Below are 17,662 nucleotides of genomic sequence, written 5' to 3'. Positions count from 1 at the left end.
AAGGCTTCCCTCAGGTAATATATTTTATAAATCCTGATTCTTTCTGCAAGGTTGAATTATGTACAGCGACAAGAACTTCTGCTTTATCAGGACAGTGTTTCTACTAGCTGCCTGGTAGTGACTATTAAATTGGAAGAGCTCTGTAGCTGACTATGATGCAGAGGCCAGAACCGTGACTGATGCAAGCAGTGTCTGCGCCACTCTGATAAGAACATTAGATGTTCCTGAATAATCTCGTCTTTGCTCAACATTAAAGCTGGTATGTTTACTGTTTCTGGCTTGTATGAGAGAGAGAGAGAGAGAGAGAGAGAGAGAGAGAGAGAGAATACCATTCATCATATCCATTAGAAGTGAAGGAATTGCCAAGGAACAGGGTAGAATAACATTTCTTTCTACTGTCCACTGTGCTTCTCTCTGCACATATGCATGGTTGTGGCAGAAAGCCAATGGTAAATTACTTGTCAAACTAGAAGTTACTCATCCTAGTCTCGGGAGGTGAAGGGGTTCAAGCTTAATTTCTTAAATTCTGTTTATACAAGGAGGGAAACTTCAGCTTGGACTTACTTAAAATACCCGTTCCATGACCCAAGGTTATGGACACACTCTAAAACCAGAAAGAGACATCCTTTGAAAATGCACCAAAAATTGGAAGAAAAAAGATGCACTACTATTAATTCCCCATAGCAGCAGCAAGACACTCGGAGATTATGCCTCCTCATTGCAGCATTTCTAACTGAGATGCCTATAAAAGTTTTGTTTCCTGGAAGCACAGAGTGCAAGGACTTAAACAATCAATTTTATTAGATGACCCTGAGTTTTAGTCTTTTGGCAGAGGGAGAAATCTGCTCCCAATCAACTTTATTCACATTGTCTCCCCCCCCCCCTTAACAGCCTCAACCAAACACATTAGCCTTTTGTCAGAAACAAGGTGCTCTTTTTATGATGGGGCAGAGAGATCTGCACTCAGTATTTATTTATTTGTCATTTATTATTCAAGATTTATTCCACTCTCTTCAAGTATCAGGGCATCTCATCATAAAATATTAAAAACAATATGAAGTAAATAATACATAAAATATGTTAAAAATAGCAAATCTATAAAAGCAACATAAAATATAATCCAAGCAAAAGAGATCGCCAGGAAAACAAAAGGTCTTTGCCTGGTGACAGAAAGACATCAGAGTGGGTGCCAGGTGATCTTCTGGGAGTGTGTTCCAAAGCCAGGGCTCCACCATTGAAAACGCCCACTATCCAGTAGTGACCCACCAGAGCCCAAATGGCCAAGTACAGACAGACTCATGTGGAGATAGACAATCATTCACAGTATAGAGCCACTCCATGTATTTGCATATTTGACATCCAGCCCTTTAGAATGTTGGCATGTGTTTTAATCTGGATTTTAATCTTATTGTGGACTTTAACTATTTTTGAATGTTTTAAATGATAATTTTATTTCATTTTTGTAATAAACTTAAATGCAATACAATCAAGTGGTATATAAATCTTGTGAAATATGTAACATATATAAATAAATAAGATGAACACACTGGTTTCATATGGAAATTTGTAGTACAAACCTACATCCTTTAGGCCAGGGGTCAGCAAACTTTTTCAGCTGTGGGCCGGTCCACCATCCCTCAGACCATGTGGTGGCCCATTTTTGGGGGGGGAAATGAACAAATTCCTATGCCCCACAAATAACCCAGAGATGCATTTTAAATAAAAGCACACATTCTACTCATGTAAAAACACCAGGCAGGCCCCACAAATAACCCAGAGATGCATTTTAAATAAAAGCACACATTCTACTCATGTAAAAACACCAGGCAGGCCCCACAAATAACCCAGAGATGCATTTTAAATAAAAGCACACATTCTACTCATGTAAAAACACCAGGCAGGCCCCACAAATAACCCAGAGATGCATTTTAAATAAAAGCACACATTCTACTCATGTAAAAACACTAGGCAGGCCCCACAAATAACCCAGAGATGCATTTTAAATAAAAGGACACATTCTACTCATGTAAAAACACCAGGCAGGCCCCACAAATAACCCAGAGATGCATTTTAAATAAAAGCACACATTCTACTCATGTAAAAACACCAGGCAGGCCCCACAAATAACCCAGAGATGCATTTTAAATAAAAGGACACATTCTACTCATGTAAAAACATGCTGATTCCTAGACCGTCCGTGGGCCGGATTGAGAAGGCGATTGGGCTGCATCCGGCCCCCAGACCTTAGGTTGACTACCCCTGCTTTAGGCTATTTTTGATTCAAAATAGTCACAGGACCTATAAAAGTGACATTTCAAAATCAAAACTTAAAATTTCTTGTTTTTACAGTCCACTTAACACTCCTTTGAAATAAAGGCAGATGTCTCAGACATGACTAGTGAATACAACTGGAAATGTCATCTGTTTTAGTCTAAGATGCCTAATATAATTCCCGATTTTCTGTTCTCTTATAGCTTTGCTCATTAACACAACTACTTCTGCTGGCTCAACATACTTAATCTCTGCCTGTTTTTTTGAAAGCTTGAAGAAAAACAGCTCAGTTCCGCAGACAAGAAGTAAGGAAAATAAATAGTTCTCTAGTTCTTTTAATACAATGCCAGAGATGCTTTTAAATCAGTCTAGTGCCCTGGACATGGAGGCACAGGGTAAGACAATTGCCTCTACCTGTAGAATGTATTAATATCTCATTCCTCCTTATTGAAAATATGCTGAGAGTAATAGCTTAACCAAGACTGAATAATGATTTTCAGTGAGAATTCTGGGAACAAGCTACAGATACATACAACTGCATGTAACAATACTTCAGCAGCTTCTTCTTGTAATGAAAAGCGATTATGGAAAAGGTGTTTTTTTCCCCTTATATCCCAAGAAAAAAATATTTACAACGATCAGACTACTTCCTCCTTTCAGGTTGCTGGAACCAATCTGTCTTAATGAGCCATTAGACACCCTACCAGGCTTTGCCCCTCAAATGTTTTCACCCAAGATGGTCAGCGCTGGCACACAAGTGGTAGGCCATGTGTATCTCCACATAATGTGGAGTGGAGGAACGGATGCATTGTCTAACTGGTTCCCCACCATACATTATTCTGCTGCCACTCCCCACTGCAGTTCATTTCCCCACTATGGGGCTCCAGAATGCTGGAGTTTTGTTATGTACATTTTCATGTAATGTGCCCTTTAGAGTATTTTCTTTCTTCCCCAGTGTTTTAAATGAAACGTTTCAAGTTACAAACTGTCAAGATTTGCAAAAGCAAAACAAACAAATCACTGAAGAGCTACAGTATGTTGGGGGGGAACAAAGAACTTTATCCAGGATTTGAGAATATGTACTGCAAATGACATGCCCAAAATATAGTAAGCTTTCTTTGCATTTGTAGAAATCAAATTTTATTTCTTAGTATTTTAAGTTATATTGAAGTATGCATCTGGAGCTCTCTTTTTTTGCACCTCAGAACACTAGAAATACTGGATGGTGGATTTACAGTGCAAGCAGCTATTTGCAGATCCAGGTATGTATGTGGGTATGCTTTGAAGAAACTCTGATTCACACCATTCTACGCCAATGTACTTAGTTTGCAGAGGTGCAATGACTAGAGTGTCTAAATGGTGAGCAGATATATATCTCACTGGCTCACCTGTGAATCCGTCGCTATGGAGTCAGTCTTAAAACAGCTGAACATATTGCGGTTTGTCAGTTAAAACCACCTAGGTTTCAGTTCTCAAGTCACTAGTGCCAATGGTTGACATTAGGGGTTCTGCTGATACAAATATGAATTTGCTTTTCATTAGAAACAACTGAGATAATTCTAATGGCAGATATCACAAATGCATGCTTCAACAGCTGCCTAAAACTATGCATTTGGAATCTTGGCACATCTGGCTATCCTTGTTCAAGGCTCTTCCCGCTGCCCTTGGCAAAGCAGCAATTGCAAAGACGAAAGCATGCTGTTTTTAATACATCCAAAGTTGTTGCCTTTGCTACCTGCTGCTTTAATTACTTTTCACCCCCATGTTCCCTCTCCCACACAGAAAGCCATACGCCTACATCCTTTGAAGAAAGCGTAATGTTTCAATCTGAAACGCCCATCCTGTTTATCATACCTCTTAAACTCCTGCAGAACTCCTGCTTAGTCTTGCTCACTCCTTCTATCGGAGGCAGAACATGTGGATGACACAATCTAAAGAGGACTGTCGGTAGAACTAATTGCCTTATTCGTTGTGAATAATGTATCCAACACATTTTTATTAGCACTTGCTTCATCTTTTTGTTTAGTTAAAACACTCCTTTCATTATTCTCCCCCACTCTGTAAATGAGAGGAGGGAACCAGAGCAGGAGAGGAAGGAGCAATTGGAACTGTTTGCACATAAAGCAACCTTAGATGTTATCAAAGGTTCTGAACAATTGTACACTGTGTTAGTGGGGATAACTTGTTGTTTCTCTTTAATAGAATGATAGCAGAATCCTATACTTCTCTATTTAGAAATCAGTCCTGCTCTGCTGAAACCTACTGCCAAGTATCTGGGTGTATGGCATTGCAGTCAGAGAAATGAAGTTGAGAAATATGCCATTATGTAAAAGGCTTGTTAGCCTGCAGTTCCTTCTCAATAAAAGAGATGATGAAAATGAGGGAACAGAAAATAAATACCGAATTAGAGAAGACTTAAAAGAACAGGTATATTTAGAAGTCAGATACTGCAGCAGATATAAAAAGAAAGCCAGATGCTTATTTATTTCTTGAATAAAAGAGTAAGAAGATGAAAATGCAACAAGATGAAATCTCAATTAGCGGATATTGCCCTCTGGAATTCAACGCAGCATGGGAAAAGGGTTTAGTATAACTTACAAAACCATTCACAAACATTTTCAAACTGGTTTATAGTTTATAATTACAGCACCGGTAAGGCAAACTATGTCTTACCAAGATGGTGTGAATGTGTGAGCTCCTGCAGAGGAGCTCACTTCAACTTTGCTCATCCTGACCATTTTTTACTGCCATGCTGAACTAAGCCAAGGTTTGGCTTAATGTGTTGTCCACACCCAGGCTCACGGTAGCCTCCTCATTACCTATGGACAGCAGCCAAGAAAAAACTTTTAACAAAATGTTTGATAAAGGATGTAAAGAGGGTATAATCAATTTGAAGAAGGGCATTATCAAGGTAAGCTTAGGCCATAAACCATGCTTTTTAAGGGGATAAAATTCTGCCCACATATATAACATTCTTCTTTGCTGCATCATGTCAGAGTAGGTTAATTCTGAATATAAACAAAAAATAATTACTCGCCAAAGGTCAAATCAAGAAGACAATAGTTTGAATCTACATTGCTCCTCCATTCACACAAGGAAAGGAGTGATTTCCACCAACCAACCCCCCTCTTATCTACAGCCCCACCCCATAACATCCTTTCCTGAGAGTTCCCTAACCCCCAGCAGCAGATTTCTGTGGAGCACAATGTGCTACAAAGCGAAGCGGGAGGCAGAAAAGCCATTTTGTAAAAGTGAATGCTATTCCATTTACAGAAGGAAAGAGATGTTCCAAACCCATATGAATGAATAAAAAGTTATACAACAGCACTTTCAGTTGCATAAAAACCTATCATCGCTGCAGTCAACTGCTATAACACAGAGAAACACAAAACCCTGGCCTAACATCAAAGTTGATGTTTAATCCTTGAAGCAAATTTTAACAAGCATGTTTCAGATTATTTTTATTATTATATTAATCACACAAAAAGTGATCTGAAATCAATTTTATAAGAAATTCAGAAAAAATATGCAACTATAGGAATATATGGTTAAAAAAGATCAGGTTCATTCATACTGTTGTTTAACGTGGGTAGTAAGCTTCCTAAATCTCCATTAATTCTCCATTGTCCATATGACGTTCTCCCTCTGGACAATGGAGAATTAATGAAGGTACAGAAAGCTGACTATCCATATTAAACAACAGTATGGGTGGCACCCCTGTTTCTTCTGCTGTTGGTGTGGTTTTTATGACTATGTGTGCTGCTTTTGGGTTTCTCCCCCAATTTTATTGTACTTTCATTCTAAACCAGCTTACATTGATTTTATTATAGAAAAACAGGATATAAATGTTCAGATAAAATTTAAAAGCCCTCTTTATACTGAACCAAAAATGTCACTTTTTGTTCTCTTCCTTTTTTACATTCTGTGGCTGCATCTAAGGCTGATGTTTCATTCACTAACTAGTATGGCTAGCTATAGAATCATAGAGTTGGAAGGGGCCCGGGGGTCATTAGTCCACCCCCCTGCAATGCAGGAATCTCAACTAAATCCTCCAAGGAAGGACAGTCCACCACCACTCAGAGGAGTCTGTTCCACTGTCAAACAGCTTTTACTGTTAGAATGCTCTTCCTGATATTTAGTCAGAATCTCCTTTCCTGTAACTTGAACCTATTGGTTCGGGTCCTAGCCTCAACTGAACAGATATAAGTGTCAGCAGCATTCTTCTCAAAACTAAAACAATTAAGCCTGACATGATTCAAAAGTGATGCTACCATAGTTGGGAAAACAGATCCTACCTGGGTTCAGAATGAGCAATAGCTTGATTAATCAACTATCTAAGCACAGAGCAATGAAAGAAAATATGGTTCCTCTCATGCAAAGAAAAATTAAATGCCAAGTGGGTGTAAACACCTTGAAGATTGCACTTAATTTGTAGTTCCCTAAATTATCAACATTCCTAGTAGCAAAGTAATGTCAAAGGATGTTCATAACCTTGCTAACACTCCTAAGCAAATCCATGCTCAAGCATCATGATTAATTATCAGGCATTGGAGAACCTGGTAAACACAGCACTTAAAGCATGCACTTGTGGAACAATTTAAATCAACTCATCATACTTCCATGGATGCAAAAAAAGTTTGCTAAACTGTGTTTAACACAGACTGGAATACAGAATCTGAGCTATTCAAACAAGCAGTGAATCAAGTTTGGGAAGGATCCCAATAATTTTCTAGTCCTACCATCAGCTGAAAAAGTAGAGGATGATTTCTCAAACCTCATCTCCTCTTCAAAGAGACTCCTATTTGCTTTAGACGGAGCTTCTCCCACCCACCCACCCACCCATGAAAACCACCAGTAAAACTCACTCCCATCTGAATTATTTCTTCCCTGGCAGAAATAATTTAAAACTTTATGCCCCATGTTCTGGATTGGGGGCTCGCCGCTGGCAACTTATGTTTTAAAACCCTGCATTTAGGGGCACCGCTGTCTGTTTGGCCATGAGATGGCTCTAGTTTGGCCTTTAGGTGGTTCCAAAAGTATCTAGGAAACTTGTTCTTTCAATTAACCACCTAACTGAAGCAAAGTTGCCACAAAATCTATGCCTCTAACCCTGTGGATTGTAGCAGTGGATAATAACAACTGTTCTTTATCATCTTTATGGTCACCTTTAAGGATCTGAAAATGGATTGTTATCAAGTAGTCATTTAACTGCCTTTTCTCACAGCCTAAATAGTCTTGATCCCTAAATGTTTCTAAATCTTTTCCACACTGCCATTTTCTTTGGCTTGTTAGCATGATTCTTAAATTGGACGTGTTAATCCAGTGTGGCCTAATTAATGCTAAATTTTACAATTACTCCTTGTTACTTCTGCAAACTCATTCTGCAAATGTATAAACTAACTCACATGAAAGGCTCGTACTTTATTTAGAATTATTTTCACCAGAAGACTGAAGATGAGGGGGCAAAGGAAATACAAATTATGGTATTAGAACCACACTAGAGCCTTTTTGGGGAGAAACAAAGTAGAATACAAAACTTCTGCACTCAAGAATCCTGACCAACATGTGTATTTTTAAAAGTATATTATAATCAAAGAGATCCAAACTGACTTTATAAAAGCATAACTGGGATCATCAAGCATAACAATGCATAAATGATTCAGAGCAAGAAAAAATGTATTTTATATACTGCACTGGTTATTATGGTCTCGTCAACACTACACATTTAAAGCACTGCTATACCACACTGAAAAACCATGACTTCCCCCAAATAATCCTGGGAACTGTAGTTACTGTAGTTCAGAGAGTTGTTAGGAGATCCTTCTTGCCCTCACAGAGCTACAATTCCCAGAGTTCCCAAGGGAGAGAGATTGGTTGTTAAAACCACTATTGAGAACTGCAGCTTTCCAAGGGGAATAGGGGTCTCAGCACCCCTAACAAGCAGTGGTATGGTACTGCTTTAAACATATAGTGCAGATGATGCCTTAAGCAGATAAGCAAATGAAATCTATTGAGATATATGTTGAGGGAGGCGGGGGACTAATTCTGTAAATTAGCAACTTTGTTTTATCCACCTAAATGTTCACTGGAATCTAAAAAGCAAAAGAGCCTACAGATTATCTCCACCTCAGAAAAAGGCAACAAGAAATTCAAGAAGCAAAGCTTTCGTCCTGTCAGTCAATCAGAAAGCTAAAGGAATGATAGCACTACTAATGTTCAACAAATGACGTTTAGGAAAAGAATTTCCTGAAAATAGCCTTCTGGCTTAACACCAAGTCATTCATTTGCAAAGGCGAGAATTATAAGAGGCATCCGAAGAAGATTTGCCCCAAATACATTATATAATAGAAACCACAGAAATATATTACTGTTCAGAAAATGATTTCTCCTTCATTGTTAGCTCTTGCATTCTGTCCCTGGATATTAACAGTTACTATTCTTCCACCTTGTAAAGTTACAGAGTAGAAGGGTTGCCATGTGTCCTCTTTTTCCAGGACACGTCCTCTTTTTCTGGGGTAAAATATCTGCCCGGGTGGATTTTTTAAATTTGCCAAAATGTCTCTGGCTATACTTTCTGGATGAGATATAGACATAACTGGTGGCTGAAGACTTGCTTTCCGCTTCTCTTCTCCTGCCCTCCTCAGCAATGTATCACAGCTTCTATAGCCTACATATAGAAGGGGTACAGCGGTACCTTGCAAGACAAATGCCTCGCAAGACGGAAAACTTGCAAAACGAAAGGGTTTTTGGTTTTTTGAGTTGCTTCGCAAGATGATTTTCCCTATGGGCTTGCTTCGCAAGACGGAAATGTCTTGCAAGCTTGTTTCCTTTTTCTTAAAACCGTTAATACAGTTGCGACTTGACTTCGAGGAGCAACTCATAGCACGCGGTGTGGTAGCCTTTTTTGAGGTTTTTGAAGACTTTGGTGATTTTTGAAGCTTTTCCAAAACTTTTCCGACACCGTGCTTCGCAAGACGAAAAAACTCGCGGAACGAATTAATTTCGTCTTGCGAGGCACCACTGTATTTAAAACGAGAGTCGTCATAGCATCCTCTTTTTTTGCTCTTCAAAGTATCACAATTCTACAGGGTAGTAAACCAGAAGAGACCATTGTTAATAGATCCCCCGCCCGTGACTGTGTGTGTGTGTGTGTGTGTGTGTGTGTGTAAAAATTGCATTCATAACAATATATTGTCTCTGGTTTGCCCTATAAATTACTTTGTGGCTTTAAAACTACAATAATAAACACATGTGATGACATGATGTCAGTTCAACATCCCTACAGTCCTGATGCCTTTTTTAACATGTGGAGGTTTTTTTTTGGAGGGGGGAGTTATTGGGTTGTTGTTTTTATTTTGATTATGTATTTTCTGGTTTTATTCTGTGAACTGCCCTGAGACCTGCGGGTAAAAGCAAACAAACAGCTTTGAAGCATTTTATGATAAAGGCAGCTTAACATACTTATTTGCTTGTACAGTCAAAATATGGAATCAGAGGCCTGCTCAGTGTGGCTGCTCAAAACATCCTCTGTGGCATCAACACTTCACATGATAAACAATAATCAAGCCCTTCAAATTGGTCTCTTTCAAATTCACAAGCATCATATGCCACAATTAGGATTACTTCTTTATCTAAAATAGTCGCTCATATAGTTCACCAGCCTGGATTTGCTGGGGTTTTTTTTTTGCTAATTTTCATTTAAATGGGTGAACCTGTGACTCTCCAGAGGTTGCTACAGCAGCTCTCATCAGCCCCAGTGAGAAAGCCCAATGGTCAGAATCTGGAGGGCCAGAGATTTTTCACCCCTGATATAAATCCTCCTAAATAACAAAGAAAGGAAGCAGAAGTTTTCCAAGCCGATTTGCTTTGTGACTTGCTAGAACAAAAAGTAAAATGGGCAAATTATGAAATATGCCGACAAATACTGTACTTTTCCATGTATAAAACTAGTGGTTTTTTTCCTTAAAAAATAATGCAGAAAAAATGGGGGGTATCTTATCCATGGGTAGTGCATAGGGTGAACGTTTGACTGATTGCTGTTAGCCGCTATTGTGCATGTTATTGGTTGCTGTGTCAATGGGTGGTGTTGATTTGCTGACACTGCGGCAATTAGGCAGACAATTGGCAGCTTCTGCCGACGAAAGGACAGACGGGAGGCGGATTTTGCGAGACGTGCTGGTGAGCAACCCCCCTCCACAAAAAAAGCTCAACAACTCAGGGCTATCTTCCACACAAAAAGAGCTTAACTCTGTGCCATCTCCCCCCATTCTCTTAGAGTCCCCCAAAATAGGGGGCTTCTTAAACAGGGGGTGTCTTATAGACGGAAAAGTACGGTATGTCATTTGAATTTATAGATCCTTTTGTGTATTCCCAACCTTTCCATACTGCTTAATACTATTCAGAAAAGCCAGTTTCATTTATCTAAATGGAAAAGCATAATGAACATTCATCGCAAAATATATTTCACATAAAGTACTCGGGCAAATATGCATTAACAAAATCAGGACATAATTCAAGCACAGCTGCTGTACAAACTCCATTAATTTCAAACTCCATTGAAATAAATGGAGGTTGAGCAGTAACAGTGGTTAGGGTAATGCATCTTTAATTATATGTAAATAATTTTGAAATGAAAAAGGGCAGATAGCAAAACATTGCAACAAATAATTCATCCAGTTTAAATCACAAATGAAAGGCTGTGAGATGAAGGATAATGTATTATGTTATCTCCCTGCTTGAGAGATGCTCAAGTGAGTTAACATTATATAAGGAACTTGTATAACTAGAGAATCTTGTTATCTGGGCTATCGTACTCATGTTCAGACCAGTGGGGCGTGGGGGCGAACTATACTGAACCAGTTTAACAAAATGGCGTACTCCACCCTGCCTCGATCAACTTACCTCACATTCTCTGCCCACTCTATTATCCCTTGCACCTATTGAAGGATTCAAAGCAATGCAATGATTTGCTCTGTGGGCTTCACACAATAATATATCAAGGAAATACACCTATGTTTGTGTGACTGCTCTTCATATATTTAGGTCTTTTTTAATTAAAAAGCAGCCACTGAGACAATCAAGACAATGTGAAGGGTGGGTCCCTCCTTCCCCATGTCAAAGCCCACTACCCTTAAAAAAACCTGCTATTTGGCACAGGAGATGCTAGATTTGTTGGAAGTGCAGCAAAGGGGTTAACTACCCGCAAACTTCCTGCATGCCATAGTTTGAATACTTGTGGCCTCTCTCCTATCACACTATTTAGCAAAATAATAACATAAAAATGATGATGCAGTTTATTTATATGCTGCTTTTCAATGCAAATTGAAAAGCACTGCCAAGCAGTGAGCAGCGTATTAAAGTAGTACAAGCAACAGAGTACAATAAGATACCATATATCAATCAGCAAGCAAAACCATTTAATAACAAAAGCACGACATTGATTTAATAATTATGATGATAAGAGTCAGAGGAGAACCTCCCCAGACTAGAAAATTAAAGGGCACTCTCACCAACCCTATATCCTATCCCACACATTCAGGCGCTAGAGACCTGAACAAAGAGAAATACTTAATTGGTTTTAAAGTATAGAAGAGTAAGAAGTACCCCAGTTTAAGAGTACCCTGACTTAATCTTATCAAATTTAAGGGGTTAGAATTAAGGAACATGAATTACAATCATGTCGTTCACATACTGTCTAGCTTGGCCCAAAGTCTGGTTATGCAACCCTGATGTATTTTTCATACAAATCAAAGGACTGGTGTCCAGGGAATGTGGGCAAGAATTATTTGGGAGCTGCTACAGCTGGTTAGCCTGTTTGCAGGCTGAAGACAAGTCTTTTGACTGCCACATACCTAACAAGGAGAAAATCAAAGTTATTTCGGGGGAGGTTTGTCAACACAAGAGATTGTAACCGATTTTCCCCAGTACCAAATATTGCAGAATGAATGCTAGGAAAATGTGATATCACTGCAGCAGAAGAGATAACCTCAGAAAGGATCTATGGCTCCCTCACGATGAATAAGTAACAACTCCAGATTTATTTCACAATAAAGCATCATTTAAAACCACTCTCTAAAAATGTCACATGAGAGGACCAAATCTGGACAACCATAATATCTGAGCTCTTCAGATGCTTAGTTTTATTCCCTATTCTACTCAACAGCCAATGGAAAGATTCCCTTCTGGTGCTCCTGAATTTCACAACCATCAAGCCTCAAAGCTACCTGAGCCCCATTCACACAAAAAAATCTGAGTATATCAGACTTAATGTAAGTGTTAGCAATCTTTAGCTATCTTTAACTTCAGCTAGTAACAAGCTTGTTGACTGAAGCAAAACTATCACTTTTTCTCCCTTCCCTTTCATACTTTCACTCTTTCTTTTATTCTTATTGCAAAAGGTAGAAAAAGATTCACTGTAAGAAAACTTAAAAAGAAATTCAAGAATAGTATCAGATGAAGGAGCTAAAATGCGTTGGTTGACAGAATTTATTTAGAAAAGTTAGTTGCAGTTTAGCAAGGTACACAACCAAGCTCTCAACAAAATTGCATATGCACCTATTCTCTATTTAATGACATGGCATTACTCCAAGCACTATAGTTCCCCAGTCCTCTAAACCATTCTCATCCCACCTTCATCACATACACACATCACTCAGTGTTTCAGATCTCAATAACTATCCGCAAAAGTTGAATTCCAAACTCCCGTTTTCATATCACACAGTGCAAGGAGGCCCTCACCTGAGTTATGACATATTAACAGAAATCAAGTAATGATGCCCCATAACTTGATCAAAATGTTCAGTTTATGTATTACCTCAGTCAGGTGAGGGTTGGGGTTGAATCCACATTGGTTGCAGACCTTGTTGTGACACTGTGTACAGGTGTTGAAGTTTGGCTGGTTGGGAGAGGAGGTGAGTTCTGTTGTCTTGCATATAGGACAGAGTGTGCTGCTAGGAAGGGGTGCAATTTGTGGGACAGAATAAGGTGAGGTAGGGGTGCTGCCTCGATCCGGTGACACAGACGGTGAACGCCCTGTTCTCTGGCTCCTGCTGTCCACTTGGAGTGTCCTCCTTGGCCCATCAGCCTGTTGGGGGGTCTGCCCATGGCTCCTCATCTCTCTTGTGCTTTCGCTGGTCTGAGCAGGCGGTTTTGGGGATGGGGAAGCTGCTCTCTGTCCAAAGGAGGGGTCCGATTGATCTGGTCTTCTTGGTGTGCTGAAACACATTAAATGCAGATGTCAACCAGGTTGCAGAGCATTGAGGTAAGATAATAGGCAAAACTGCCTTGACAATTTCCTCAGGATATACTTTGAAATGCATTTGAGAATCCCCGAGATTCAAAGTTAAAGGCAAGAAAATAAGTGTAAATAGATGTTTAGAGAAAATGATTGCCATCTTTACCTCCACCAATTTCTTAAAACCACAAGACATGGATATTTCTTCAAGATGCAATCTAACAAGTTGTAAATACAAGATTCAATTGTATTTAAAGTCAAAACAGCTAAAAACGTGTCCTTTCTTTTCCCCAAAGGCTATAATCTGAAAGGGGTGGGGCTATATGTCAAGTGAGCATTGCGTATGGACTTGGAGGGTGAGGCATACATTTTTATACAAATAAAAATAAACAAAAATTAGAACCAACAGAAATTAGGCATACTCAGTTCCAACTGGATATATTCCCACTACTGGAGAAGGCAGTGTGGTCATTTGCAATACCACTCTCAAGTCTTCATGCAAGCAAAGGAACTCATAGTTTTTCTCAGCAGTTTTTCTATTTTGCCAAAAATGGAAAGGTGTTTAAAATAGACTTCAAGAGCTGCTGCTTGTTCTCTATTCTAACTTAAAAATAGGTCAGCCGACTGTAAGAACATCTCTTCTTTAGCACACAAGCATGTATATATATATATTGTCATTCATTCCGGCTTTCCTTATTAAGGAATATTCCAAACCAAAATATCTAAATTCACCCATCCTCTTCCCAGTTTCTAGGGCAGGATCAAACATAGTCCTGGTCTTTTGGGAATTTAACCTTCTGAGGTTCACCAGGATATTATATTGCAATTTCATATTCTCTCATGTCTGAGTAATATTTATAAACTCCCTATCATACACTGACAGTAAACGCTGCACTATTCATCCAGTGCTCAGTCCTGTAGATCAAATGTGTTGGCTTTGTCCCAAATACTTTTTTGAATTCCTGTGTAACTAGAACTACATCAAAAACAGAAATAAATAATGCAGTAATATGTGTCTGCCAAACAATATTTTGTTGCGACTGGTTTTGAACATACTTTCCATAATCCCATCATAAGAGTGTGATGGCCACAAGGGAAGGTGACTCTCTTAGCTGAAACCCATTTACCCATCCTCAGGCTCAATCATTCTTTCATTTAAATATACTTTGAATTTTGATACAGCTCAAGTTGCATCTGAGTCACCTGCCATTTCCCTCTAGTCAGGTCCCCATTGCACTGGTAGCATCTGAGTATGGTTTGACAAGATAATGTGGGTGTTTCCCATGTAAGCATTAGTGGTTTTGATCAAGAGGAAGCAGGATAGGAGCAATGTGTTATCTGGACAACTCATATGCTGCCCAAATGATACGTGAACCAACTACAGGAACATCAGCCACCATTGCAACTGTAACGTTTGAATCAGGCTTGATCTTCTCTGAGTCAAGTTAATATCGAGCCAATCCCAAATGTGATGTATCCAACGACTTATGCCTGGGTGCTCTCTCTTATCCATGGCTAGAGGACAAGTAAGGAAAGGAGCAAAACCACATGGCTACTCAGCATATTTGAAGATACCTACAGAGAAATCAAAATAAAACTTTGCAAAAATACCACAGTGACACACACACACCACCTTTGTCCACCATTTGTACAGGAAGTTGCCACTGCCTATGGATTCCTGCCAGGCATACTAACGGTAAAACAAGCTACTGTCCATGTTGCATGTTCCTGCAGTATAACTTGTTTTTCTGTAGGGAAGCTATTATCAACGTAGGAATATCACCTTATCCAACCCACAGATATGCAGTGGTTTGTGTCCAAAGGCACAAATATCTTATTTGCTCCTAGCACAGATTTGGCATTGACAAGGCCAAAGTCTTCATGAATGTTTAATAAGCACTATAAATCTTTAGAATACATCAATGACACTGTTTCATACTGTTCAAGTAGATTGCTTTAATGCATGCATGCTGTTCCGACCATACAATTCCTTGTGACTCTCACAGCAGAATTACACATTGTAAGAAACGTAAGAAAAGGCAGCCTCATGACTTCCCCGATAATCTGAAGGATCGTTCACAAAGACTGCCACTTACCAGAAAGGCTCAGTGGTGGGGTAGAGGCAGAGGGCCTTTTGGGTAGTGGCTCCTGCCCTATGGAACTCCCTCCCAGCAGATGTCAAACATACAGCTATGTGATTTTTAAAAGACATCTGAAGGCAGTCCTATTCAGGGAAGTTTTTAGTGTGTGATGCTGTGTTGTGTTTTTACTACTTTTTGTTGGGAACAGCCCAAAGTGGCTGGGTCAGCCCAGTAAGATATATAAATAAACTAATAATAATAATAATAATAATAATAATAAGGAACTGTTGATGAAAATGACAAGTTATCTTTTAAAATTGTTTGTGTGGTGTATGTATATGCTTGTGCAAAAGATGTTAGAACATACAATAACCCTCTGTTTTATTATGTTATAAAATGGTCACTACTGAGAAGGCCCTCTGCCTGATTCCCTGTAGCTTTGCTTCTCGCAGTGAGGGAACCACCAGAAGGCCCTCGGCGCTGGACCTCAGTGTCCGGATTGAACAATGGGGGTGGAGATGCTCCTTCAGGTATACAGGACCAAGGCCATTTAGGGCTTTAAAGGTCAGCATCAACACTTTGAATTGTGCTTGGAAACGTACTGACTGCGATCCCCAGCCACTGATATTCAGAGACATATTGTCTCTGATACTGGAGATAGTATACAGGCATTATGATCAGCAACAGCCTTATCCTCCATAAATTTGTCTAAACTCCTTTTAAACTCTCCAAGTTGATGGCTATTGTTTAATTTTGTGATAGAAAATTCCATGGTTTTAACTATGCAAGTCAAGAAGTACTTTCAGCTTAATTGGATCGCCTGTTTCTAGCATTTTGACAGAGGGAGAAAAGCTTCTCTCTAGCCACTTTCAAAGTGAATCTATCACAGCTCTGAACATATTCATTATAACACTTGTAGCAGGTGCCATTTTAAGGCACTATTTTTGCTATTTTAATTGATCCTTAATTATCACTAAAATATTTTTATGTCTATAAGAGAGGAACAGCACTATAATTGCATAATGCTACAATATTACTGTAGTATAGTTATAGAACTACTGGGTTATGTTGCTATAGAACTATATCTCTTTCATTTAAAAAAAAACACCTGATAAAGTGTAATAAATCACTTGCCTTAGACAAGAATTTCAGTTTGCCTAATAGAAGGGCTGGTCCTGAATAATGGAGGATTTTAATGAGAAGTGTCTATACAGACTTGTGCTTCTAAACCAGTTCAAAAAGCAATTTAACAAGTACAGAATTTAACAAGTACAGTACTTTCCTACATTCCACTTTCCAAATCAAAACCCTGCCCTTTTTAAAAGACAGAAGAGGCACACCAAAGGCATCTATACTTGTGGAGATGACCCTATTGCTCTGTTCTTCTAGAAAAAGTCAGGCTTTCTGGGGTCTGAGTAAAGACAGAAGAACGAGGTGGGCAATAGAAGATGTCAGTGATTGGGAGATGGCATCATGTGCATGTCCATAAAAATGTGTGAAAGAAACATGACCCTGCATATTACAACCAATATGATCTGGGGGCTGGCATAACTTTTATGTGAGGAAACGTTTTAGCTCTGAAAAATATAAGCAAAGGGAAGGACATGATAGAAGTATATGAAATTATTGGTAAGATTAAAGTAATATGCTTTATTTATTATCAAAAGCACATTAACATTCAAATCTGAACAAAAAATGCAACATAAATTAATGAACTCAAAATAAAAATTTGCCCATCACTTGCAAGAAATTCAAAGTTACAATTTATGTATGTTTACTAAATTCAAGGAGGGATTACACCCCAAATGTGTACTGAATTGCACTTTGAAATAATAATTTTTGAAAACATGTTTCCCTCTAGCCATTTAAGAGTCACACAGTTAGTAGGGGAACACTTCCATGCTCCACCTTAAACATTAATGCTTCCTCCAGTTTGGCCTATCTAACCCTTATATATTTTAGGTATTAAACTGGAATTTGGATTAAATTATGTTCTTATTATCAGTGTTCATGCAACCACTGAATGGTTCTAATACACTGTAGAGAAGCACTTTAAAGTCTTGATTACTTATCTTCA

General features: G+C 38.9%; 1 protein-coding gene across 4 annotated transcripts in view; it reads right to left on the bottom strand.

Annotated features, from left to right (window-relative positions):
- BSN (bassoon presynaptic cytomatrix protein) overlaps positions 1–17,662 on the bottom strand; it is a 205,141-nt gene that overhangs the window by 167,854 nt on the left and 19,625 nt on the right. For all 4 annotated transcript variants that reach the window (XM_083488622.1, XM_083488621.1, XM_083488624.1 and 1 more), the window contains exon 2: positions 13,085–13,484. In XM_083488622.1, coding sequence (XP_083344748.1) covers positions 13,085–13,484 — 400 coding nt within the window. The remainder of the gene's footprint in view (positions 1–13,084; positions 13,485–17,662) is intronic.

Source organism: Podarcis liolepis (genome assembly GCF_965112155.1).
Source record: "Podarcis liolepis genome assembly, chromosome: 2".
In the NCBI taxonomy this organism is placed as follows: Eukaryota; Metazoa; Chordata; class Lepidosauria; order Squamata; family Lacertidae; genus Podarcis; species Podarcis liolepis.
Note: the sequence above shows the minus strand (reverse complement) of the source record. Positions and strands in the feature narration are given on the sequence as shown.